Raw genomic sequence first — 24,565 nt, 5'->3', positions numbered from 1 at the left:
GTTCTCGTAAGCCCAGACATGTCTGTGTATGATCCCATATGAAAGCCCAGTGTTGATGGTTGTGACTCATAAATGGAGGATCCCAGCTGTTACTAGGTATTTCTCAGCAGCTGATATTAAACACGTTGTGACCTTACTATTCTTTTATTTTCTTTATATATTTTGGTTCGGGTTCGGTCAGGGTGTGACATGGGTGATGTATGTGTTTTTTTGTTTCCCCTGTCTAGGGGTTTTGTATGTCTATGGGTGTTTTCACTAGTCTAGGTGTTTATGTAGGTCTATGGTTGCCTGGATTGGTTCTCAATTAGAGGCAGCTGTTTATCGTTGTCTCTCTGATTGGGAACCATATTTAGGCAGCCATATTCCTTGGGTATTTTGTGGGTTATTGTCTATTGTTAGTTGCCTACTTGTTTATATATATATATATATATATATATATGTGTGTTGTCTGTCCATCAGTTAGAAGGTCTGTCTGTGTGTCTGGGCAGTCATTGTGTGTTGTCTGTCCATCAGTTAGAAGGTCTGTCTGTGTGTCTGGGCAGTCATTGTGTGTTGTCTGTCCATCAGTTAGAAGGTGTGTCTGGGCAGTCATTGTGTGTTGTCTGTCCATCAGTTAGAAGGTCTGTCTGTGTGTCTGGGCAGTCACTGTGTGTTGTCTGTCCATCAGTTAGAAGGTGTGTCTGGGCAGTCATTGTGTGTTGTCTGTCCATCAGTTAGAAGGTCTGTCTGTGTGTCTGGGCAGTCACTGTGTGTTGTCTGTCCATCAGTTAGAAGGTGTGTCTGGGCAGTCATTGTGTGATGTCTGTCCATCAGTTAGAAGGTCTGTCTGTGTGTCTGGGCAGTCACTGTGTGTTGTCTGTCCATCAGTTAGAAGGTGTGTCTGGGCAGTCACTGTGTGTTGTCTGTCCATCAGTTAGAAGGTCTGTCTGTGTGTCTGGGCAGTCACTGTGTGTTGTCTGTCCATCAGTTAGAAGGTGTGTCTGGGCAGTCACTGTGTGTTGTCTGTCCATCAGTTAGAAGGTCTGTCTGTGTGTCTGGGCAGTCACTGTGTGTTGTCTGTCCATCAGTTAGAAGGTGTGTCTGGGCAGTCATTGTGTGTTGTCTGTCCATCAGTTAGAAGGTCTGTCTGTGTGTCTGGGCAGTCACTGTGTGTTGTCTGTCCATCAGTTAGAAGGTGTGTCTGGGCAGTCACTGTGTGTTGTCTGTCCATCAGTTAGAAGGTCTGTCTGTGTGTCTGGGCAGTCACTGTGTGTTGTCTGTCCATCAGTTAGAAGGTGTGTCTGGGCAGTCATTGTGTGTTGTCTGTCCATCAGTTAGAAAGTCTGTCTGTGTGTCTGGGCAGTCACTGTGTGTTGTCTGTCCATCAGTTAGAAGGTGTGTCTGGGCAGTCATTGTGTGATGTCTGTCCATCAGTTAGAAGGTCTGTCTGTGTGTCTGGGCTGTCACTGTGTGTTGTCTGTCCATCAGTTAGAAGGTGTGTCTGTGTGTCTGGGCAGTCACTGTGTGTTGTCTGTCCATCAGTTAGAAGGTCTGTCTGTGTGTCTGGGCAGTCACTGTGTGTTGTCTGTCCATCAGTTAGAAGGTGTGTCTGGGCAGTCATTGTGTGATGTCTGTCCATCAGTTAGAAGGTCTGTCTGTGTGTCTGGGCAGTCACTGTGTGTTGTCTGTCCATCAGTTAGAAGGTGTGTCTGGGCAGTCATTGTGTGTTGTCTGTCCATCAGTTAGAAGGTCTATCTGTGTGTCTGGGCAGTCACTGTGTGTTGTCTGTCCATCAGTTAGAAGGTGTGTCTGGGCAGTCACTGTGTGTTGTCTGTCCATCAGTTAGAAGGTCTGTCTGTGTGTCTGGGCAGTCACTGTGTGTTGTCTGTCCATCAGTTAGAAGGTCTGTCTGGGCAGTCACTGTGTGTTGTCTGTCCATCAGTTAGAAGGTCTGTCTGTGTGTCTGGGCAGTCACTGTGTGTTGTCTGTCCATCAGTTAGAAGGTGTGTCTGGGCAGTCATTGTGTGATGTCTGTCCATCAGTTAGAAGGTCTGTCTGTGTGTCTGGGCAGTCACTGTGTGTTGTCTGTCCATCAGTTAGAAGGTGTGTCTGGGCAGTCATTGTGTGATGTCTGTCCATCAGTTAGAAGGTCTGTCTGTGTGTCTGGGCAGTCACTGTGTGTTGTCTGTCCATCAGTTAGAAGGTGTGTCTGAGCAGTCACTGTGTGTTGTCTGTCCATCAGTTAGAAGGTCTGTCTGTGTGTCTGGGCAGTCACTGTGTGTTGTCTGTCCATCAGTTAGAAGGTGTGTCTGGGCAGTCACTGTGTGTTGTCTGTCCATCAGTTAGAAGGTCTGTCTGTGTGTCTGGGCAGTCACTGTGTGTTGTCTGTCCATCAGTTAGAAGGTGTGTCTGGGCAGTCATTGTGTGTTGTCTGTCCATCAGTTAGAAGGTCTGTCTGTGTGTCTGGGCAGTCACTGTGTGTTGTCTGTCCATCAGTTAGAAGGTGTGTCTGGGCAGTCACTGTGTGTTGTCTGTCCATCAGTTAGAAGGTCTGTCTGTGTGTCTGGGCAGTCACTGTGTGTTGTCTGTCCATCAGTTAGAAGGTGTGTCTGGGCAGTCATTGTGTGTTGTCTGTCCATCAGTTAGAAAGTCTGTCTGTGTGTCTGGGCAGTCACTGTGTGTTGTCTGTCCATCAGTTAGAAGGTGTGTCTGGGCAGTCATTGTGTGATGTCTGTCCATCAGTTAGAAGGTCTGTCTGTGTGTCTGGGCTGTCACTGTGTGTTGTCTGTCCATCAGTTAGAAGGTGTGTCTGTGTGTCTGGGCAGTCACTGTGTGTTGTCTGTCCATCAGTTAGAAGGTCTGTCTGTGTGTCTGGGCAGTCACTGTGTGTTGTCTGTCCATCAGTTAGAAGGTGTGTCTGGGCAGTCATTGTGTGATGTCTGTCCATCAGTTAGAAGGTCTGTCTGTGTGTCTGGGCAGTCACTGTGTGTTGTCTGTCCATCAGTTAGAAGGTGTGTCTGGGCAGTCATTGTGTGTTGTCTGTCCATCAGTTAGAAGGTCTATCTGTGTGTCTGGGCAGTCACTGTGTGTTGTCTGTCCATCAGTTAGAAGGTGTGTCTGGGCAGTCATTGTGTGATGTCTGTCCATCAGTTAGAAGGTCTGTCTGTGTGTCTGGGCAGTCACTGTGTGTTGTCTGTCCATCAGTTAGAAGGTGTGTCTGTGTGTCTGGGCAGTCACTGTGTGTTGTCTGTCCATCAGTTAGAAGGTCTATCTGTGTGTCTGGGCAGTCACTGTGTGTTGTCTGTCCATCAGTTAGAAGGTCTGTCTGTGTGTCTGGGCAGTCACTGTGTGTTGTCTGTCCATCAGTTAGAAGGTCTGTCTGTGTGTCTGGGCAGTCACTGTGTGTTGTCTGTCCATCAGTTAGAAGGTCTGTCTGTGTGTCTGGGCAGTCACTGTGTGTTGTCTGTCCATCAGTTAGAAGGTCTGTCTGTGTGTCTGGGCAGTCACTGTGTGTTGTCTGTCCATCAGTTAGAAGGTCTGTCTGTGTGTCTGGGCAGTCACTGTGTGTTGTCTGTCCATCAGTTAGAAGGTCTGTCTGTGTGTCTGGGCAGTCACTGTGTGTTGTCTGTCCATCAGTTAGAAGGTCTGTCTGTGTGTCTGGGCAGTCACTGTGTGTTGTCTGTCCATCAGTTAGAAGGTCTGTCTGTGTGTCTGGGCAGTCACTGTGTGTTGTCTGTCCATCAGTTAGAAGGTCTGTCTGTGTGTCTGGGCAGTCACTGTGTGTTGTCTGTCCATCAGTTAGAAGGTGTGTCTGGGCAGTCACTGTGTGTTGTCTGTCCATCAGTTAGAAGGTCTGTCTGTGTGTCTGGGCAGTCACTGTGTGTTGTCTGTCCATCAGTTAGAAGGTGTGTCTGGGCAGTCACTGTGTGTTGTCTGTCCATCAGTTAGAAGGTGTGTCTGTGTGTCTGGGCAGTCACTGTGTGTTGTCTGTCCATCAGTTAGAAGGTGTGTCTGGGCAGTCACTGTGTGTTGTCTGTCCATCAGTTAGAAGGTCTGTCTGTGTGTCTGGGCAGTCACTGTGTGTTGTCTGTCCATCAGTTAGAAGGTGTGTCTGGGCAGTCACTGTGTGTTGTCTGTCCATCAGTTAGAAGGTCTGTCTGTGTGTCTGGGCAGTCACTGTGTGTTGTCTGTCCATCAGTTAGAAGGTCTGTCTGTGTGTCTGGGCAGTCACTGTGTGTTGTCTGTCCATCAGTTAGAAGGTCTGTCTGTGTGTCTGGGCAGTCACTGTGTGTTGTCTGTCCATCAGTTAGAAGGTCTGTCTGTGTGTCTGGGCAGTCACTGTGTGTTGTCTGTCCATCAGTTAGAAGGTCTGTCTGTGTGTCTGGGCAGTCACTGTGTGTTGTCTGTCCATCAGTTAGAAGGTCTGTCTGTGTGTCTGGGCAGTCACTGTGTGTTGTCTGTCCATCAGTTAGAAGGTCTGTCTGTGTGTCTGGGCAGTCACTGTGTGTTGTCTGTCCATCAGTTAGAAGGTCTGTCTGTGTGTCTGGGCAGTCACTGCGTGTTGTCTGTCCATCAGTTAGAAGGTCTGTCTGTGTGTCTGGGCAGTCACTGTGTGTTGTCTGTCCATCAGTTAGAAGGTCTGTCTGTGTGTCTGGGCAGTCACTGTGTGTTGTCTGTCCATCAGTTAGAAGGTCTATCTGTGTGTCTGGGCAGTCACTGTGTGTTGTCTGTCCATCAGTTAGAAGGTCTGTCTGTGTGTCTGGGCAGTCACTGTGTGTTGTCTGTCCATCAGTTAGAAGGTCTGTCTGTGTGTCTGGGCAGTCACTGTGTGTTGTCTGTCCATCAGTTAGAAGGTCTATCTGTGTGTCTGGGCAGTCACTGTGTGTTGTCTGTCCATCAGTTAGAAGGTCTGTCTGTGTGTCTGGGCAGTCACTGTGTGTTGTCTGTCCATCAGTTAGAAGGTCTATCTGTGTGTCTGGGCAGTCACTGTGTGTTGTCTGTCCATCAGTTAGAAGGTCTGTCTGTGTGTCTGGGCAGTCACTGTGTGTTGTCTGGCCATCAGTTAGAAGGTCTGTCTGTGTGTCTGGGCAGTCACTGTGTGTTGTCTGTCCATCAGTTAGAAGGTCTGTCTGTGTGTCTGGGCAGTCACTGTGTGTTGTCTGTCCATCAGTTAGAAGGTCTGTCTGTGTGTCTGGGCAGTCATTGTGTGTTGTCTGTCCATCAGTTAGAATGTGTGTCTGGGCAGTCATTGTGTGTTGTCTGTCCATCAGTTAGAAGGTCTGTCTGTGTGTCTGGGCAGTCACTGTGTGTTGTCTGTCCATCAGTTAGAAGGTCTGTCTGTGTGTCTGGGCAGTCACTGTGTGTTGTCTGTCCATCAGTTAGAAGGTCTGTCTGTGTGTCTGGGCAGTCACTGTGTGTTGTCTGTCCATCAGTTAGAAGGTCTGTCTGTGTGTCTGGGCAGTCACTGTGTGTTGTCTGTCCATCAGTTAGAAGGTCTGTCTGTGTGTCTGGGCAGTCATTGTGTGTTGTCTGTCCATCAGTTAGAAGGTCTGTCTGTGTGTCTGGGCAGTCACTGTGTGTTGTCTGTCCATCAGTTAGAAGGTCTGTCTGTGTGTCTGGGCAGTCACTGTGTGTTGTCTGTCCATCAGTTAGAAGGTCTGTCTGTGTGTCTGGGCAGTCACTGTGTGTTGTCTGTCCATCAGTTAGAAGGTCTGTCTGTGTGTCTGGGCAGTCACTGTGTGTTGTCTGTCCATCAGTTAGAAGGTCTGTCTGTGTGTCTGGGCAGTCACTGTGTGTTGTCTGTCCATCAGTTAGAAGGTCTGTCTGTGTGTCTGGGCAGTCACTGTGTGTTGTCTGTCCATCAGTTAGAAGGTGTGGTCTGGGCAGTCACTGTGTGTTGTCTGTCCATCAGTTAGAAGGTCTGTCTGTGTGTCTGGGCAGTCACTGTGTGTTGTCTGTCCATCAGTTAGAAGGTGTGTCTGGGCAGTCACTGTGTGTTGTCTGTCCATCAGTTAGAAGGTCTGTCTGTGTGTCTGGGCAGTCACTGTGTGTTGTCTGTCCATCAGTTAGAAGGTCTGTCTGTGTGTCTGGGCAGTCACTGTGTGTTGTCTGTCCATCAGTTAGAAGGTCTGTCTGTGTGTCTGGGCAGTCACTGTGTGTTGTCTGTCCATCAGTTAGAAGGTCTGTCTGTGTGTCTGGGCAGTCACTGTGTGTTGTCTGTCCATCAGTTAGAAGGTGTGTCTGGGCAGTCACTGTGTGTTGTCTGTCCATCAGTTAGAAGGTCTGTCTGTGTGTCTGGGCAGTCACTGTGTGTTGTCTGTCCATCAGTTAGAAGGTCTGTCTGTGTGTCTGGGCAGTCACTGTGTGTTGTCTGTCCATCAGTTAGAAGGTCTGTCTGTGTGTCTGGACAGTCACTGTGTGTTGTCTGTCCATCAGTTAGAAGGTCTGTCTGTGTGTCTGGGCAGTCACTGTGTGATGTATGTCCATCAGTTAGAAGGTCTGTCTGTGTGTCTGGGCAGTCACTGTGTGTTGTCTGTCCATCAGTTAGAAGGTCTGTCTGTGTGTCTGGGCAGTCACTGTGTGATGTCTGTCCATCAGTTAGAAGGTCTGTCTGTGTGTCTGGGCAGTCACTGTGTGTTGTCTGTCCATCAGTTAGAAGGTCTGTCTGTGTGTCTGGGCAGTCACTGTGTGATGTCTGTCCATCAGTTAGAAGGTCTGTCTGTGTGTCTGGGCAGTCACTGTGTGTTGTCTGTCCATCAGTTAGAAGGTCTGTCTGTGTGTCTGGGCAGTCACTGTGTGTTGTCTGTCCATCAGTTAGAAGGTCTGTCTGTGTGTCTGGGCAGTCACTGTGTGTTGTATGTCCATCAGTTAGAAGGTCTGTCTGTGTGTCTGGGCAGTCACTGTGTGTTGTCTGTCCATCAGTTAGAAGGTCTGTCTGTGTGTCTGGGCAGTCACTGTGTGTTGTCTGTCCATCAGTTAGAAGGTCTGTCTGTGTGTCTGGGCAGTCACTGTGTGATGTCTGTCCATCAGTTAGAAGGTCTGTCTGTGTGTCTGGGCAGTCACTGTGTGTTGTCTGTCCATCAGTTAGAAGGTCTGTCTGTGTGTCTGGGCAGTCACTGTGTGTTGTCTGTCCATCAGTTAGAAGGTCTGTCTGTGTGTCTGGGCAGTCACTGTGTGTTGTCTGTCCATCAGTTAGAAGGTCTGTCTGTGTGTCTGGGCAGTCACTGTGTGTTGTCTGTCCATCAGTTAGAAGGTGTGTCTGGGCAGTCACTGTGTGTTGTCTGTCCATCAGTTAGAAGGTCTGTCTGTGTGTCTGGGCAGTCACTGTGTGTTGTCTGTCCATCAGTTAGAAGGTCTGTCTGTGTGTCTGGGCAGTCACTGTGTGTTGTCTGTCATATATATGTATATATGTGTCATGTTCGTTTTTGTTAAATAAGAAGAATGTATTCGCATCACGCTGTGCCTTGGTCTCCTCCATATTGTTGTTATATTGTTATGTTCTTATATTGTTGTTATAAAACCTGGAGAAGCCAATCTGGTTGAAAAACCGCAGGGAATAGTGGCCTCCATTTTCTTTCCCAGTCTATACTGATTACAGGGATTTTACCCCTCTGCCTCTGCCTCTGCCTCTGCCTCTGCCTCTGCCTCTGCTTCTGCCTCTGCCTCTGCCTCTGCTTCTGCCTCTGCCTCTGCCTCGGCTCATTGGATAATGGGCCGTTCTAAATCTAAACAAATCTGACATATTAGTAAAGACAAGATTAAATTGAGAATAGTCTGATGGGTGAAAATATGATCACTTGATGAGAGAAACCATCGTGTGCAGCCTGAGGCAAGGAACAGAGAGCAAGATGTTTTTTTTGTTGTGATTTTCTCAAATCATCATTAGCCTGTAGTTGGATCATGGGGGGTTGTATCATTCATAACTAAAGATGCCAAATAACTTTAAATCGAGCATGTAGTACCTGTTTCAAACGATCACTTCTACGCTCAACATCATATGCGAACGTCCTGTTTTAACTTAAAAGTCTGATACAATCTACAGCTTGTAATTGCGAGCCAGAGTTGTGCCAACTCTTTACCCCCTCGCTCCCCAGACACACAGAGTTGTGCCAACTCTTTACCCCCTCGCTCCCCAGACACACAGAGTTGTGCCAACTCTTTACCCCCTCGCTCCCCAGACACACAGAGTTGTGCCAACTCTTTACCCCCTCGCTCCCCAGACACACAGAGTTGTGCCAACTCTTTACCCCCTCGCTCCCCAGACACACAGAGTTGTGCCAACTCTTTACCCCCTCGCTCCCCAGACACACAGAGTTGTGCCAACTCTTTACCCCCTCGCTCCCCAGACACACAGAGTTGTGCCAACTCTTTACCCCCCTCGCTCCCCAGACACACAGAGTTGTGCCAACTCTTTACCCCCTCGCTCCCCAGACACACAGAGTTGTGCCAACTCTTTACCCCCTCGCTCCCCAGACACACAGAGTTGTGCCAACTCTTTACCAAACCCTCTCGCTCCCCAGACACACAGAGTTGTGCCAACTCTTTACCCCCTCGCTCCCCAGACACACAGAGTTGTGCCAACTCTTTACCCCCTCGCTCCCCAGACACACAGAGTTGTTCCAACTCTTTACCCCCTCGCTCCCCAGACACACAGAGTTGTGCCAACTCTTTACCAAACCCTCTCGCTCCCCAGACACACAGAGTTGTGCCAACTCTTTACCCCCTCGCTCCCCAGACACACAGAGTTGTGCCAACTCTTTACCAAACCCTCTCGCTCCCCAGACACACAGAGTTGTGCCAACTCTTTACCAAACCCTCTCGCTCCCCAGACACACAGAGTTGTGCCAACTCTTTACCAAACCCTCTCGCTCCCCAGACACACAGAGTTGTGCCAACTCTTTACCAAACCCTCTCGCTCCCCAGACACACAGAGTTGTGCCAACTCTTTACCCCCTCGCTCCCCAGACACACAGAGTTGTGCCAACTCTTTACCCCCTCGCTCCCCAGACACACAGAGTTGTGCCAACTCTTTACCCCCTCGCTCCCCAGACACACAGAGTTGTGCCAACTCTTTACCCCCTCGCTCCCCAGACACACAGAGTTGTGCCAACTCTTTACCCCCTCGCTCCCCAGACACACAGACAGACCTTCTGACTGAAGGACAGACAACACACACACACACACACACACACACACACACACACACACACACACACACACACACACACACACACACACACACACACACACACACACACACACACACACACAATCATCTCCACAGGGTAGTGTAATACAAATCCATAGCTCTAGGAGAGGTCTTTAATAGAGCGGTAGACAGGGTAGCTGGGTCTTATTGATCTGATGGACAGGAGGTCAGAGAGAGGAAGGAGGGATGGAGGGAGGTAGGGAGAAAGAGACGAGGGAGAGGAACAGAGAGAGAGAAAGAGACGAGGGAGAGGAACAGAGAGAGAGAAAGAGAGGGAGAGAGAAATAAAGATAGAGGGGGAGGTAAAGAGAGAGAGAGAGAGTCCCTGCTGATCCAGTTATCAGCAGGTCCCACTGTGAGTCTCACTCAGCACAATGAGCAGAATACCAAGTGGTCTAGAGTCTCACTCAGCACAATGAGCAGAATTCCAAGTGTTCTAGAGTCTCACTCAGCACAATGAGCAGAATACCGAGTGTTCTAGATTCTCACTCAGCACAATGAGCAGAATACCGAGTGTTCTAGAGTCTCACTCAGCACAATGAGAAGAATACCAAGTGTCCTATGAATGATCATTCAGTTTTTTCCTCATTTAACACTTCCAGTTTCTGGCACTTAAAGCTCATCATGAACACAACGAGAGCGAGAGAGAGAGGAGAGAATATCAAATGTGTGGATTCATATTGACAGTGTGTGTGCGTGGTGTATAATGTGTATGCATGATTGTGGTAATGAGTTACATTGGTTGCATTAGTTTGTGTGTGTGTGTGTTAGTGTGTGTCTGTGTGTGCGTGTGTGTGTGTGTGTGTGTGTGTGTGGTTAGCCTATGTGGGTATGGCTGGGGTCCATGAGCAGTGGCTGCTGTTCAGTGATGATAGCCCCCCCCCCTCTGTCTTCACATGACATCCCAGTAATCCCTGACCCCCCCTCCATGCATTCCACAAAGCCTAATGTACTGGAGCAATGGAGGATGCTGAGACAAGCACTCATCAGGAGCCCTAAGACAGGAGGTCTTTGTGGGGAGGACAAAGGTATTCTCTTCCTGGTCCTGTCAGACACTACTGTTGTTGTCTTCCTGTCAGACACTACTACTACTGTTGTCTTCCTGTCAGACACTACTACTGTTGTCTTCCTGTCAGAGACTACTACTGTTGTCTTCCTGTCAGACACTACTACTGTTGTCTTCCTGTCAGACACTACTACTGTTGTCTTCCTGTCAGACACTACTGCTGTTGTCTTCCTGTCAGACACTACTACTACTGTTGTCTTCCTGTCAGACACTACTACTGTTGTCTTCCTGTCAGACACTACTACTGTTGTCTTCCTGTCAGACACTACTACTACTGTTGTCTTCCTGTCAGACACTACTACTGTTGTCTTCCTGTCAGACACTACTACTGTTGTCTTCCTGTCAGACACTACTACTACTGTTGTCTTCCTGTCAGACACTACTACTGTTGTCTTCCTGTCAGACACTACTACTGCTGTTGTCTTCCTGGTCCTGTCAGAGACTACTGGTGTTGTCTTCCTGGTCCTGTCAGAGACTACTGGTGTTGTCTTCCTGGTCCTGTCAGAGACTACTACTGTTGTTGTCTTCCTGGTCCTGTCAGAGACTACTGTTGTTGTCATCCTGGTCCTGTCAGAGACTACTACTGTTGTCTTCCTGGTCCTGTCAGAGACTACTACTGTTGTTGTCTTCCTGGTCCTGTCAGGGACTACTGTTGTTGTCTTCCTGGTCCTGTCAGAGACTACTACTGGTGTTGTCTTCCTGGTCCTGTCAGAGACTACTGTTGTTGTCTTCCTGAGACTACTGTTGTTGTCTTCCTGGTCCTGTCAGAGACTACTGGTGTTGTCTTCCTGGTCCTGTCAGAGTACTGGTGTTGTGTTCCTGAGACTACTGGTGTTGTCTTCCTGGTCCTGTCAGAGACTACTGGTGTTGTCTTCCTGGTCCTGTCAGAGACTACTGGTGTTGTGTTCCTGAGACTACTGGTGTTGTGTTCCTGGTCCTGTCAGAGACTACTGGTGTTGTGTTCCTGAGACTACTGGTGTTGTGTTCCTGGTCCTGTCAGAGACTACTGGTTCTGTTCATGCTGATGTCTGATGGTTATTTCAGCAGTGGAGCAGATAACTGTCTGTTGTCTCTGTACTAGGAGAGGGAAGGGGGTTCCTCTGTGTACTGACTGACACACTGAGATGAAGGGATGCCTGTGGTTTGATTGAGTGTTGTCTTTCACCTCAAAATGTTAACATGTCAAAGTTGTTATGCCGTCGTTGACAGGTTGGGTCGTCCAGGAGCCGCTCCGATACCGAGTCGCCAAGGGGGAACGTCTGCACCTATCTGGTGACAGTGAAGACAGAGCATTCAGAAAGTATTCAGACTCCTGCCCTTGTTCACCACATGTTGTTACGTTACAGCCTTATTTGAAAATGGATTAAATTCATCTATAATTTAATCTTAATTCAAATAAAACTAAATTCCTCATCAACCTAGACATTTATTTTAATTTTTTTATGTTTGCAAATTTATATACAAAAAATATGTGCATACGTGTTCAGACCCTTCCCATCATGTTTCCATCGATCATCCTTGAGATGTTTCTACAAGTTGATTGGAGTCCACCTGTGGTAAATTCAATTGATTGGACATGATTTGGAAAGGCACACACCTGTCTATATAAAAGGCCCTACAGATGACAGTGCATTTCAGAGCAAAAACCAAGCCATGAGGTCGAAGGAGTTGTCCGTAGAGCTCCGAGGCAGGATTGTGTCGAGGTACAGTTCTGGGGAAGGGTACCAAAACATTTCTGCAGTATTGAAGGTCCCCAAGAGCACAGTTGCCTCCATTATTCTCAAATGGAAAACGTGTGGAAACACCAAGACTCTTCCTAGAGCTGGCCACCCAGCCAAACTGAGCAATCGGGGGAGAAGGGCCTTGGTCAGGGAGGTGACCAAGAACCCCAATGGTCACTCTGACAGACTTCCAGAGTTCCTCTGTGGAGATGGGAGAACCTTCCAGAAGGACAACCATCTCTGCAGCACTCCACCAATCAAGGATTTATGGTAGAGTGGCCAGACGGAAGCCACTCCTCAGTAAAAGACACATGACAGCCTGCTTGGAGTTTCCCAAAAGGCACCTAAAGGACTCTCAGTCCATGAGAAACAAGATTCTCTGGTCTGATGAAGCCAAGTTTGAACTCTTTGGTCTGAATGCCAAGCGTCACGTCTGGAGGAAACCTGGCACCATCCCTACGGTGAAGCATGGTGGTGGCAGCTTCATGCTGTGGGGATATTTTTCAGAAGCAGGGACTGGGAGACTAGTCAGGATTGAGGGAAAGATGAAATGAGAAAAGTACAGAGAGATCCTTGATGAAAACCTGCTCCAGAGCAGAGCAGGACCTCAGACTGGGATGAAGGTTCACCTTCCAACAGCACAACAACACTAACACAGGAGTGGCTTGGGGACAAGTCTCTGAATGTCCTTGAGTGGCCCAGCCAGAGCCCGGACTTGAACCCGATCGAACATCTCTAGAGACCTGAAAATAGCTATGCAGCAACGCTCCCCATCCAACCTGAAGACCTCAGGCTGCAATCGCTGCCAAAGGTGCTTCAACAAAGTACTGAGTAAAGGGTCTGAATACTTGTGGAAATATAATATTTCAGTTTTTATTTTGAATACATTTACAAAAATGTGTGAATAGTTTTTTTCCCCTCATCAATCTACACACAATACCCCATAATGACATCACAATACCCCATAATGACATCACAATACCCCATAATGACATCACAATACCCCATAATGACATCACAATACCCCATAATGACATCACAATACCCCATAATGACATCACAATACCCCATAATGACATCACAATACCCCATAATGACATCACAATACCCCATAATGACATCACAATACCCCATAATGACATCACAATACCCCATAATGACAAAGCAAATCCTGTTTTTTAGAAATGTTTGCACATTTTTAGAAAATGTAAAAAAAAAAAGAAATATCACAGGCTGTAACGTAACAAAATGTGGAAAAATTAAAGTGGTCTGAATACTTTCCCGAATGCACAGTGTGTATATCTATATACATATATGTGTAATTTACACACTCAACGGACAGTTTATTAGGTACACCACCCAGTTCATGAAAACGGATGCTCCTTCAGACAGTGAGTCAAGTGGCTGTGGCTTGCTATATCTAGCAGGCAGGCAGGCAGGCATCGAGGCATTCAGTTACTGTTTTACATTATAATGAGCAAAATGAGTGATTTGAGTGTTGAATGATCATCAGTGTCAGACGCACCTGTTCCAGTCTCTCAGAAACAGCCTCCTGGGCTTTTCACGCACGACAGTGTCTAGGGTTTACAGAGAACGGTGAGACAAACACAAACATCCAGTCAGCGGCAGTCCTGTGGGTGGAAAACAGCTCGTTAATGAGATGCAAGCTATCAGGCGGACCACAAAACAATGGAGTAGTACAACAGTGGTGCGCAGATGGACATCTCTCGTCAGTCCTTGTCACGGATTGGCTATTGCAGCAGACGACCACCCTGGGTTCCTATCAGCTGAAAACAAGAAGAAGCTGCTCCATTGGGCGGGCCATCACCAACACTGGACAATCAGGGTGTAGAAAAACACCTCCTGGACCGACGAATCCCGGTTCCTGTTAAGCCCTGCTGATGGTAGAGTCAGGATTTATAGTAAGCAGCACGAGTCCATGGTCCCATCCTGCCTGGTGTCAACGGGACAGGCTGGTGGAGGTGGTATCTACAGCAACTGCACGATGTCATGGTCCCATCCTGCCTGGTGTCAACGGGACAGGCTGGTGGAGGTGGTATCTACAGCAACTGCACGATGTCATGGTCCCATCCTGCCTGGTGTCAACGGGACAGGCTGGTGGAGGTGGTATCTACAGCAACTGCACGATGTCATGGTCCCATCCTGCCTGGTGTCAACGGGACAGGCTGGTGGAGGTGGTATCTACAGCAACTGCACGATGTCATGGTCCCATCCTGCCTGGTGTCAACGGGACAGGCTGGTGGAGGTGGTATCTACAGCAACTGCACGATGTCGATCGCGTCAGCATGGACCAACGTCCCCTTAGAACGTTTCCCGACTTGTAGAATCCATGCCCCAAAGAATTCAGGCTGTTATGGAAGCCAAGGAGGGTCCGACCCGGTACTAGATGGGTTAATAAATTGTCCTGTGTATCTACAGCAACTGCACGATGTCGATCGCGTCAGCATGGACCAACGTCCCCTTAGAACGTTTCCCGACTTGTAGAATCCATGCCCCAAAGAATTCAGGCTGTTATGGAAGCCAAGGAGGGTCCGACCCGGTACTAGATGGGTTAATAAATTGTCCTGTGTATCTACAGCAACTGCACGATGTCATCGCGTCAGCATGGACCAACGTCCCCTTAGAACGTTTCCCGACTTGTAGAATCCATGCCCCAAAGAATTCAGGCTGTTATGGAAGCCAAGGAGGGTCCGACCCGGTACTAGATGGGTTAATAAATTGTCCTGTGTATCTACAGCAACTGCACGATGTCATCGCGTCAGCATGGACCAACGTCCCCTTATAACGTTTCCCGACTTGTATAATCCATGCCCCAAAGAATTCAGGCTGTTATGGAAGCCAAGGAGGGTCCGACCCGGTACTAGATGGGTTAATAAATTGTCCTGTGTATCTACAGCAACTGCACGATGTCATCGCGTCAGCATGGACCAACGTCCCCTTAGAACGTTTCCCGACTTGTAGAATCCATGCCCCAAAGAATTCAGGCTGTTATGGAAGCCAAGGAGGGTCCGACCCGGTACTAGATGGGTTAATAAATTGTCCTGTGTATCTACAGCAACTGCACGATGTCATCGCGTCAGCATGGACCAACGTCCCCTTAGAACGTTTCCCGACTTGTATAATCCATGCCCCAAAGAATTCAGGCTGTTATGGAAGCCAAGGAGGGTCCGACCCGGTACTAGATGGGTTAATAAATTGTCCTGTGTATATATACAGTATATATATTTATATGAATTTCAGTCATTTACTTTTCAAATAACAGTAATTTAGTCTTCGTATTTAACGTTATCTCAAGAGCATTATCTCGCATTTATGTTATCTCAGAGCATTATCTCGTATTCACGTTATCTCAGAGCATTATCTCATATTTACGTTATATCTCGAAGCATTATCTCGTATTTGTGTTATCTCGGAGCATTATCTCGTATTTACGTTACCTCAGAGCATTATCTTGTATTTACGCTATCTCCAAGCGTTATCTCATATTTAACGTTATCTCAGAGCAGTATCTGATATTTACGTTATCTCAGGGCGTTATCTCGTATTTACGTTACCTCAGAGCATTATCTCGTATTTACGTTATATCATAGCGTTATCTCGTATTTACGTTATCTCAGAGCATTATCTCGTATTTAACGTTATCTCAGAGCATTATCTTGTATTTATGTTATCTCATGAGAACTATGACGGTGTTGGCTTCTCTACTGGAGCTCAAGGCCGGAGTGGTGTACTCTTCATCATGTACTCTGTGTTTGTGAGTGCTGTCGCAGGACTGATGTGGTGTTGGATGTGTGTCTGTTGTGTTGGACGCTTGGATTCTCTTCCTTGTCGTTATCCTCTCAATGTCTTGTTTGAGTCCTATCAAGGGATGTTGTGGTGGTTGTAGTGCTATCCTACCCCTTGGTCCTGGTGAGAGGGTTGTTGACTGTGAGTAGTGCTATCTGACTCCTTGGTCCTGGTGAGAGGGTTGTTGACTGTGAGTAGTGCTATCTGACTCCTTGGTCCTGGTTAGGGGGTTGTTGACTGTGTGGTTGTAGTGCTATCTGACTCCTTGGTCCTGGTTAGGGGGTTGTTGACTGTGTGGTTGTAGTGCTATCTGACTCCTTGGTCCTGGTGAGAGGGTTGTTGACTGTGTGGTTGTAGTGCTATCTGACTCCTTGGTCCTGGTGAGAGGGTTGTTGACTGTGTTGTTGTGAGTGCTATCTGACTCCTTGGTCCTGGTGAGGGGGTTGTTGACTGTGAGTAGTGCTATCTGACTCCTTGGTCCTGGTGAGAGGGTTGTTGACTGTGTGGTTGTGAGTGCTATCTGACTCCTTGGTCCTGGTGAGAGGGTTGTTGACTGTGTGGTTGTAGTGCTATCTGACCCCTTGGTCCTGGTGAGAGGGTTGTTGACTGTGTGGTTGTAGTGCTATCTGACCCCTTGGTCCTGGTGAGAGGGTTGTTGACTGTGTGGTTGTAGTGCTATCTGACCCCTTGGTCCTGGTGAGAGGGTTGTTGACTGTGTGGTTGTAGTGCTATCTGACCCCTTGGTCCTGGTGAGAGGGTTGTTGACTGTGTGGTTGTAGTGCTATCTGACTCCTTGGTCCTGGTGAGAGGGTTGTTGACTGTGTGGCTGTGAGTGCTATCTGACCCCTTGGTCCTGGTGAGAGGGTTGTTGACTGTGTGGCTGTGAGTGCTACAGTAGCCATCTCAACTCAGTAGCTGACAGTGTCTTTCCATTCCTTGTTGTTCTCCAGATGAGGGGCCTTACACAAAGCACTCCAACCCCTCCAGGCCACCGGATGGAGCGCTGGCCATCAGGAGGCAGAGTATCCCAGGTAAGGATACATAACCTCTGACCTCTGACCCCTCACTGAGCCTTGACTTTTAATCTCTCACCTATGAACCCTAACCTGATTGTCCCCAAATGTGATCGACCCATCACCCCTTACCTGATTGGACACTCGTCACCTAATACCTCCCACCTACTACCTAACCCACACCTCCCAAAGAGCTAGATTAACCCCTCCCCTCACCAGTCCTTTCCTAGGGCACACTTAGCAATTCAATGCACACTTCAATATGTTGTGATCCCTTACCTGCCTGTACCTGTCCTTACCTCACCTGACCCTCTGCAACTTCACACCCGTAAATGTCTCTCTTTGCCTCTGAAAGAAACGGTCTGTGCTTCAACAATAGAAAACCTTTACAAACATCTCTAAAGGTCCTGAACAGGATATATTGAACACTTTTACACGGACTCAGTGAGCTCTATCAGAATGTGGTGTTATCTCGTGGACTCTCTATTAGAATGTGTTGTATCTCGTGGACTCAGTGAGCTCTATCAGAATGTGTTGTATCTCGTGGACTCAGTGAGCTCTATCAGATTGTGTTGTATCTCATGGACTCAGTGAGCTCTATCAGAATGTGTTGTATCTCAGGGACTCAGTGAGCTCTATCAGAATGTGTTGTATCTCGTGGACTCAGTGAGCTCTATCAGAATGTGTTGTATCTCGTGGACTCAGTGAGCTCTATCAGAATGTGTTGTATCTCGTGGACTCAGTGAGCTCTATCAGAATGTGTTGTATCTCATGGACTCAGTGAGCTCTATCAGAATGTGTTGTATCTCAGGGACTCAGTGAGCTCTATCAGAATGTGTTGTATCTCAGGGACTCAGTGAGCTCTATCAGAATGTGTTGTATCGCTGGGAGCCAACTCTCTGAGTAACAGATTACTGGGCATGTGTTGCGTCTCCTGGCCTCGTCTGAGAGTTATTAACAAGCTGTTCTGTCAACAACAACAACAACAATGCCAGGCTCAGCTCTAGAGTGAGATTAAAGTGATATCCTTCACTGCCGATTCAGAGCCACGCTGCTATAATACACACTGGCCTCATTGGCTTCAGAGAGAGAGTTTAGTCAGGGACTGACTGGGGGATGGATAGAGATGTTTGGATCTGTTTGAAAAAGAGGGAGATAGTGATTATGTTTTTTGTTAAAGGGGGAGATAGCGATTATGGTTTTTGTTAAATGGGGAGATAGTGATTATGTTTTTGTTAAATGGGGAGATAGTGATTGTGTTTTTTTGTTAAAGAGGGAGATAGTGATTGTGTTTTTTTTGCTAAAGAGGGAGATAGTGATTGTGTTTTTTTTGTTAAAGAGGGAGATAGTGATTGTGTTTTTTTGTTAAAGGGGGAGATAGCGATTATGTTTTTTTTTGCCAGTCCCTGTCCGTAATCTTTTGTCTGGAGGCACTAAGGGCATCATAACCATCTCCTGAAGTAATCAGCTTTGAGGTCAGTCTGGTCGCTATAGCAACAAGAGGTCAGTCTGATCGCTGTAGCAACAAGAGGTCAGGCTGGTCGTGCTCTGTAATTTGTGATGTTAAAGAAGGGGGAGTGTGTGTGTGTGTGGGGTCGACCGATTATGATTTTTCAAAGCTGATAACGATTAATCGACCGATTAAAATAAAATATATATATTTATGTATTTGTAATAATAACGATTACAACAATACTGAATGAACACTTATTTTAACTTAATATAATACATCAATAAAATCAATTTAGCCTCAAATAAATAATGATACATGTTCAATTTGGTTTAAATAATGCAAAAACAAAGTGTTGGAGAAGAAATTAAAAGTGCAATATGTGCCATGTAAGAAAGCTAACGTTTCAGTTCCTTGCACAGAACATGAGAACATATGAAAGCTGGTGGTTCCTCTTAACATGAGTCTTCAATATTCCCAGGTAAGAAGTTTTAGGTTGTAGTTAATATAGGAATTATAGGACTATTTCCCTCTATACCATTTGTATTTCATTAACCTTTGACTATTGGATGTTCTTATAGGCACTTTAGGATTTCAAGTGTAACAGTATAGCTTCCGTCCCTCTCCTCGCTCCTCCCTGGTCTCGAACCAGCAACACAATGACAACAGCCACCATCGAAGCAGCGTTACCCATGCAGAGCAAGGGGAACAACTACTAGAAGGCTCAGAGGGAGTGACGTTTGAAACACTATTAGCGCGCGCTAACTAGCTAGCTACACCAGCCTCATCTGATTCAGGGAACTGTATCAATACCCTCTGTTGGTTCAGGGGACTGTATCAATACCCTCCGTTGGTTCAATACCCTCCGTTGTTTCAGGGGACTGTATCAATACCCTCCTCCGTTGGTTCAGGGGACTGTATCAATACCCTCCGTTTAGTCCAACACTCCTCCGTTGGTTCAGGGGGCTGCATCAATACCCTCCTCCGTTGGTTCAGGGGACTGTATCAATACCCTCCTCCGTTGGTTCAGGGGACTGTATCAATGCCCTCCTCCGTTGGTTCAGGGGACTGTATCAATACCCTCCGTTGGTTCAGGGGACTGTATCAATACCCTCCTCCGTTGGTTCAGGGGACTGTATCAATACCCTCCGTTGGTTCAGGGGACTGTATCAATACCCTCCGTTGGTTCAGGGGACTGTATCAATACTTATTGATTCCATTTGACCTGTTATATAGATGTGATGTACTTATCAGGTTAGAGTGATGGGGTTTGTGTTTTATAGCTAGTTCCTGTTTAGTCCAATGCTCTAACCACTACGCTACCCTGCCGCCCCAGGTTAGAGTGATGGGGTTTGTGTTTTATAGCTAGTTCCTGTTTAGTCCAACGCTCTAACCACTACGCTACCCTGCCGCCCCAGGTTAGAGTGATGGGGTTTGTGTTTTATAGCTAGTTCCTGTTTAGTCCAACGCTCTAACCACTAGGCTACCCTGCCGCCCCAGGTTAGAGTGATGGGGTTTGTGTTTTATAGCTAGTTCCTGTTTAGTCCAACGCTCTAACCACTAGGCTACCCTGCCGCCCCAGGTTAGAGTTATGGGGTTTGTGTTTTATAGCTAGTTCCTGTTTGATTTGTTTTGATGAAACCAGTGTTATAGGAAATGATAACTCAGAATTTTTAAACAGACAGTAAATGCATGAACCATCTCTGAAACACTCTTTCAGTCTCTTTCTCCTAACAGACTTAATGCATTATTCAAGTCTTGTCTTGAATTTCTGAAGCACTTGTTGATTCAAATATAGTTATTTGCACAGATGACTTCATCCTCTCCTCGCCCACACACAGTGAGATGACGGGAGAGAGAGAGAGAGAGATCGTGAGAGGTCAAGGGTGATAGGGAAAGAAAGAACTCAAGAAAGAGAAAAATGTTTGACTACCTACCTGTCTGTCTGTCCCTCTGGTGCTGTGGGAGAGGCGGGAGAGGTGTGAGACAGTCAGTCTGTCTCTCTGTCCCTCTGGTGCTGTGGGAGAGGCAGGAGAGAGGTGAGACAGTCTGCCTGTCTGTCCCTCTGGTGCTGTGGGAGAGGCGGGAGAGGTGTGAGACAGTCAGTCTGTCTCTCTGTCCCTCTGGTGCTGTGGGAGAGGCAGGAGAGAGGTGAGACAGTCTGCCTGTCTGTCCCTCTGGTGCTGTGGGAGAGGTGGAGAAGTTGGAGAGACAGGAGATGGGAGGTAAACACAGTCAGATCCTGAAAGAGAGAACAGAGGAGAGAGAACAGAGGAGAGAGAACAGAGGAGAGAGAACAGAGGAGAGAGGAGAGAGAAGAGAGGAGAGAGAAGAGAGGAGAGAGAACAGAGAAGGGAGGAGAGGGAACAGAGGAGAGAGAGCAGAGGAGAGAGAGCAGAGGAGAGAGAGCAGAGGAGAGAGAACAGAGGAGAGAGAACAGAGGAGAGAGAACAGAGGAGAGAGAACAGAGGAGAGAGAAGAGAGGAGAGAGAACAGAGAAGAGAGGAGAGAGAACAGAGAAGAGAGGAGAGAGAACAGAGAAGAGAGGAGAGAGAACAGAGGAGAGAGAACAGAGGAGAGAGGAGAGAGGACAGAGGAGAGAGGACAGAGGAGAGAGGAGAGGGAACAGAGGAGAGAGAACAGAGGAGAGAGAACAGAGGAGAGAGAACAGAGGAGAGAGAACAGAGGAGAGAGAACAGAGGAGAGAGAGAACAGAGGAGAGAGAACAGAGAGAGAGAAGGAGAGAGAACAGAGGAGAGAGAACAGAGGAGAGAGGACAGAGGAGAGAGGACAGAGGAGAGAGGACAGAGGAGAGAGGACAGAGGAGAGAGGACAGAGGAGAGAGGACAGAGGAGAGAGGACAGAGGAGAGAGAACAGAGGAGAGAGAACAGAGGAGAGAGAACAGAGGAGAGAGAACAGCAGAAAGCAAAACATCTCTGTTAGACCCAGAAACCATTCATCCTCTCTGGTACACATGTTAACCTGTAGAAATATCTCCTCATCTCTTAGAGACGAGCACCAATGACAGGAACACCCTGCAGGACATACGGTATGCTGGCTCTAAGTTCAGGCAGCCATAGAAGCTGAGATTAGTTGGAAAAGGTCCCTCCTATATCATTTGTGTCCGAGATCGCCGTTTCAGGGGCAGTGGCCTTTCTCTACGGCTGATTGATGCTCAGTGGTCACCTTACATCAACTCTAGCATGTTGTAAACTGGGCTGATTCGGTTCAGTGCAGATTACCAGGCATAGCAGCGAATCTTCAGAAAGGGGAACCGAGGCCCCGGGTCCCCTCTCTTCCTTCCTGTTTGTCCCCCTCGCACACACACACACACACACACACACACACACACACACACACCCACACACACACTCCTTCCCCTCCCCATCACAACTCTGCCAGCCAGCTAGCTAGCTCTTCCGATTAGCCGCAAACCCGCTAGCACGGAAATGACTTCAGCTGTGCACGGATACCCCGCCCCCCCCACGACTACCCCAACACCAAACTCCTTTTCTCCATCCTGAAGCCCCCTTTGGCATTCTCATCAATATGCAAATGACTAAGTTAACATTTAATTAAAGGGTAGAATGGCTTGGTCTTTTTCAATTATATGCTTAGTGGGCTATAGACACTGACAGGACAGGCTGTCTGGCAGCACCTAGCTTGTACCTGAACTACATCTCAAATGGCACACTGTCCCCTATAAATGTCCCCTATATATGTCCCCTATAAATGTCCCCTATAAATGTCCCCTATAAATGTCCCCTATAAAGGTCCCCTATATATGTCCCCTATAAATGTCCCCTATAAATGTCCCCTATATATGTCCCCCATACAGTGCCTTGCGAAAGTATTCGGCCCCCTTGAACTTTGCGACCTTTTGCCACATTTCAGGCTTCAAACATAAAGATATAAAACTGTATTTTTTTTGTGAAGAATCAACAACAAGTGGGACACAATCATGAAGTGGAACGACATTTATTGGATATTTCAAACTTTTTTAACAAATCAAAAACTGAAAAATTGGGCGTGTTACCAGGGGTTTGTAGTGTAGTAACCATGGTGTAGTGTAGTAACCATGTTGTAGTGTAGTAACCATGTGGTAGTGTAGTAACCATGTTGTAGTGTAGTAACCATGTTGTAGTGTAGTAACAATGTTGTAGTGTAGTAACCATGTGGTACTGTAGTAACCATGTGGTAGTGTAGTAACCATGTTGTAGTGTAGTAACCATGTTGTAGTGTAGTAACCATGTGGTAGTGTAGTAACCATGTGGTAGTGTAGTAACCATGTGGTAGTGTAGTAAACATGTGGTAGTGTAGTAACCATGTTGTAGTGTAGTAACCATGTTGTAGTGTAGTAACCATGTGGTAGTGTAGTAACCATGTTGTAGTGTAGTAACCATGTGGTAGTGTCCAGGGGTTTGTAGTGTAGTAACCATGTTGTAGTGTAGTAACCATGTGGTAGTGTAGTAACCATGTGGTAGTGTAGTAACCATGTGGTAGTGTAGTAACCATGTGGTAGTGTAGTAACCATGTGGTAGTGTAGTAACCATGTTGTAGTGTCCAGGGGTTTGTAGTGTAGTAACCATGTTGTAGTGTAGTAACCATGTTGTAGTGTAGTAACCATGTGGTAGTGTAGTAACCATGTTGTAGTGTAGTAACCATGTTGTAGTGTAGTAACCATGTTGTAGTGTAGTAACCATGTTGTAGTGTAGTAACCATGCGGTAGTGTAGTAACCATGTGGTAGTGTAGTAACCATGTGGTAGTGTAGTAACCATGTGGTAGTGTAGTAACCATGTTGTAGTGTAGTAACCATGTTGTAGTGTAGTAACCATGCGGTAGTGTAGTAACCATGTGGTAGTGTAGTAACCATGTGGTAGTGTAGTAACCATGTTGTAGTGTAGTAACCATGTTGTAGTGTAGTAACCATGTTGTAGTGTAGTAACCATGTTGTAGTGTAGTAACCATGTGGTAGTGTAGTAACCATGTTGTAGTGTAGTAACCATGTTGTAGTGTAGTAACCATGTTGTAGTGTCCAGGGGTTTGTAGTGTAGTAACCATGTCGTAGTGTAGTAACCATGTTGTAGTGTAGTAACCATGTGGTTACCAGGGGTTTGTAGTGTAGTAACCATGTTGTAGTGTAGTAACCATGTTGTAGTGTCCAGGGGTTTGTAGTGTAGTAACCATATTGTAGTGTAGTAACCATGTGGTAGTGTAGTAACCATGTGGTTACCAGGGGTTTGTAGTGTAGTAACCATGTGGTAGTGTAGTAACCATGTGGTAGTGTAGTAACCATGTGGTAGTGTAGTAACCATGTTGTAGTGTAGTAACCATGTTGTAGTGTAGTAACCATGTTGTAGTGTAGTAACCATGTTGTAGTGTAGTAACCATGTGGTTACCAGGGGTTTGTAGTGTAGTAACCATGTTGTAGTGTAGTAACCATGTGGTTACCAGGGGTTTGTAGTGTAGTAACCATGTTGTAGTGTAGTAACCATGTGGTTACCAGGGGTTTGTAGTGTAGTAACCATGTGGTTACCAGGGGTTTGTAGTGTAGTAACCATGTTGTAGTGTAGTAACCATGTGGTTACCAGGGGTTTGTAGTGTAGTAACCATGTTGTAGTGTAGTAACCATGTGGTTACCAGGGGTTTGTAGTGTAGTAACAACCCTAGATGTGTGTCTGGACTACATCTCCTGGAAGGAGGAAGTAGAATGAATAAAATAATGTTTTGTTAATGAATTATTAATTATTTGAACATGTTGGTAACCAGTTGTATAAAAGTGACAATGTCCTGGAAGACGGTGTTTGGAGGATAATATATTGGCACAGAGTGCCGGCCCTCGACAAGCCAATGTACTGTATCCTCCAAACACCAGTTTATCACTTAACGAAACAGTAGACAGAGAGTTAAAGGATGACAGAGGAGGACAGGGTTCATGTCCTCTGAGAGTTAAACAGAGAGTTAAAGGAGGACAGAGGAGGACAGGGTTCATGTCCTCTGAGAGTTAAACAGAGAGTTAAAGGAGGACAGAGGAGGACAGGGTTCATGTCCTCTGAGAGTTAAACAGAGAGTTAAAGGAGGACAGAGGAGGACAGGGTTCATGTCCTCTGAGAGTTAAACAGAGAGTTAAAGGAGGACAGAGGAGGACAGGGTTCATGTCCTCTGAGAGTTAAACAGAGAGTTAAAGGAGGACAGAGGAGGACAGGGTTCATGTCCTCTGAGAGTTAAACAGAGAGTTAAAGGAGGACAGAGGAGGACAGGGTTCATGTCCTCTGAGAGTTAAACAGAGAGTTAAAGGAGGACAGAGGAGGACAGGGTT

At 47.0% G+C, this 24,565-nt stretch overlaps 1 protein-coding gene across 1 annotated transcript in view; it reads left to right on the top strand.

Moving 5' to 3' along the window:
* The window catches only part of grip1 (glutamate receptor interacting protein 1), a 253,128-nt gene that overhangs the window by 65,322 nt on the left and 163,241 nt on the right, over positions 1–24,565 (top strand). Inside the window, 1 exon segment of the mRNA XM_031815294.1 lies at positions 16,732–16,812. Within this exon segment, the coding sequence (XP_031671154.1) occupies positions 16,732–16,812 (81 nt within the window).

Source organism: Oncorhynchus kisutch, unplaced genomic scaffold, assembly GCF_002021735.2.
Source record: "Oncorhynchus kisutch isolate 150728-3 unplaced genomic scaffold, Okis_V2 Okis09a-Okis19a_hom, whole genome shotgun sequence".
Classification (NCBI taxonomy): domain Eukaryota; kingdom Metazoa; phylum Chordata; class Actinopteri; order Salmoniformes; family Salmonidae; genus Oncorhynchus; species Oncorhynchus kisutch.
Note: the sequence above shows the minus strand (reverse complement) of the source record. Positions and strands in the feature narration are given on the sequence as shown.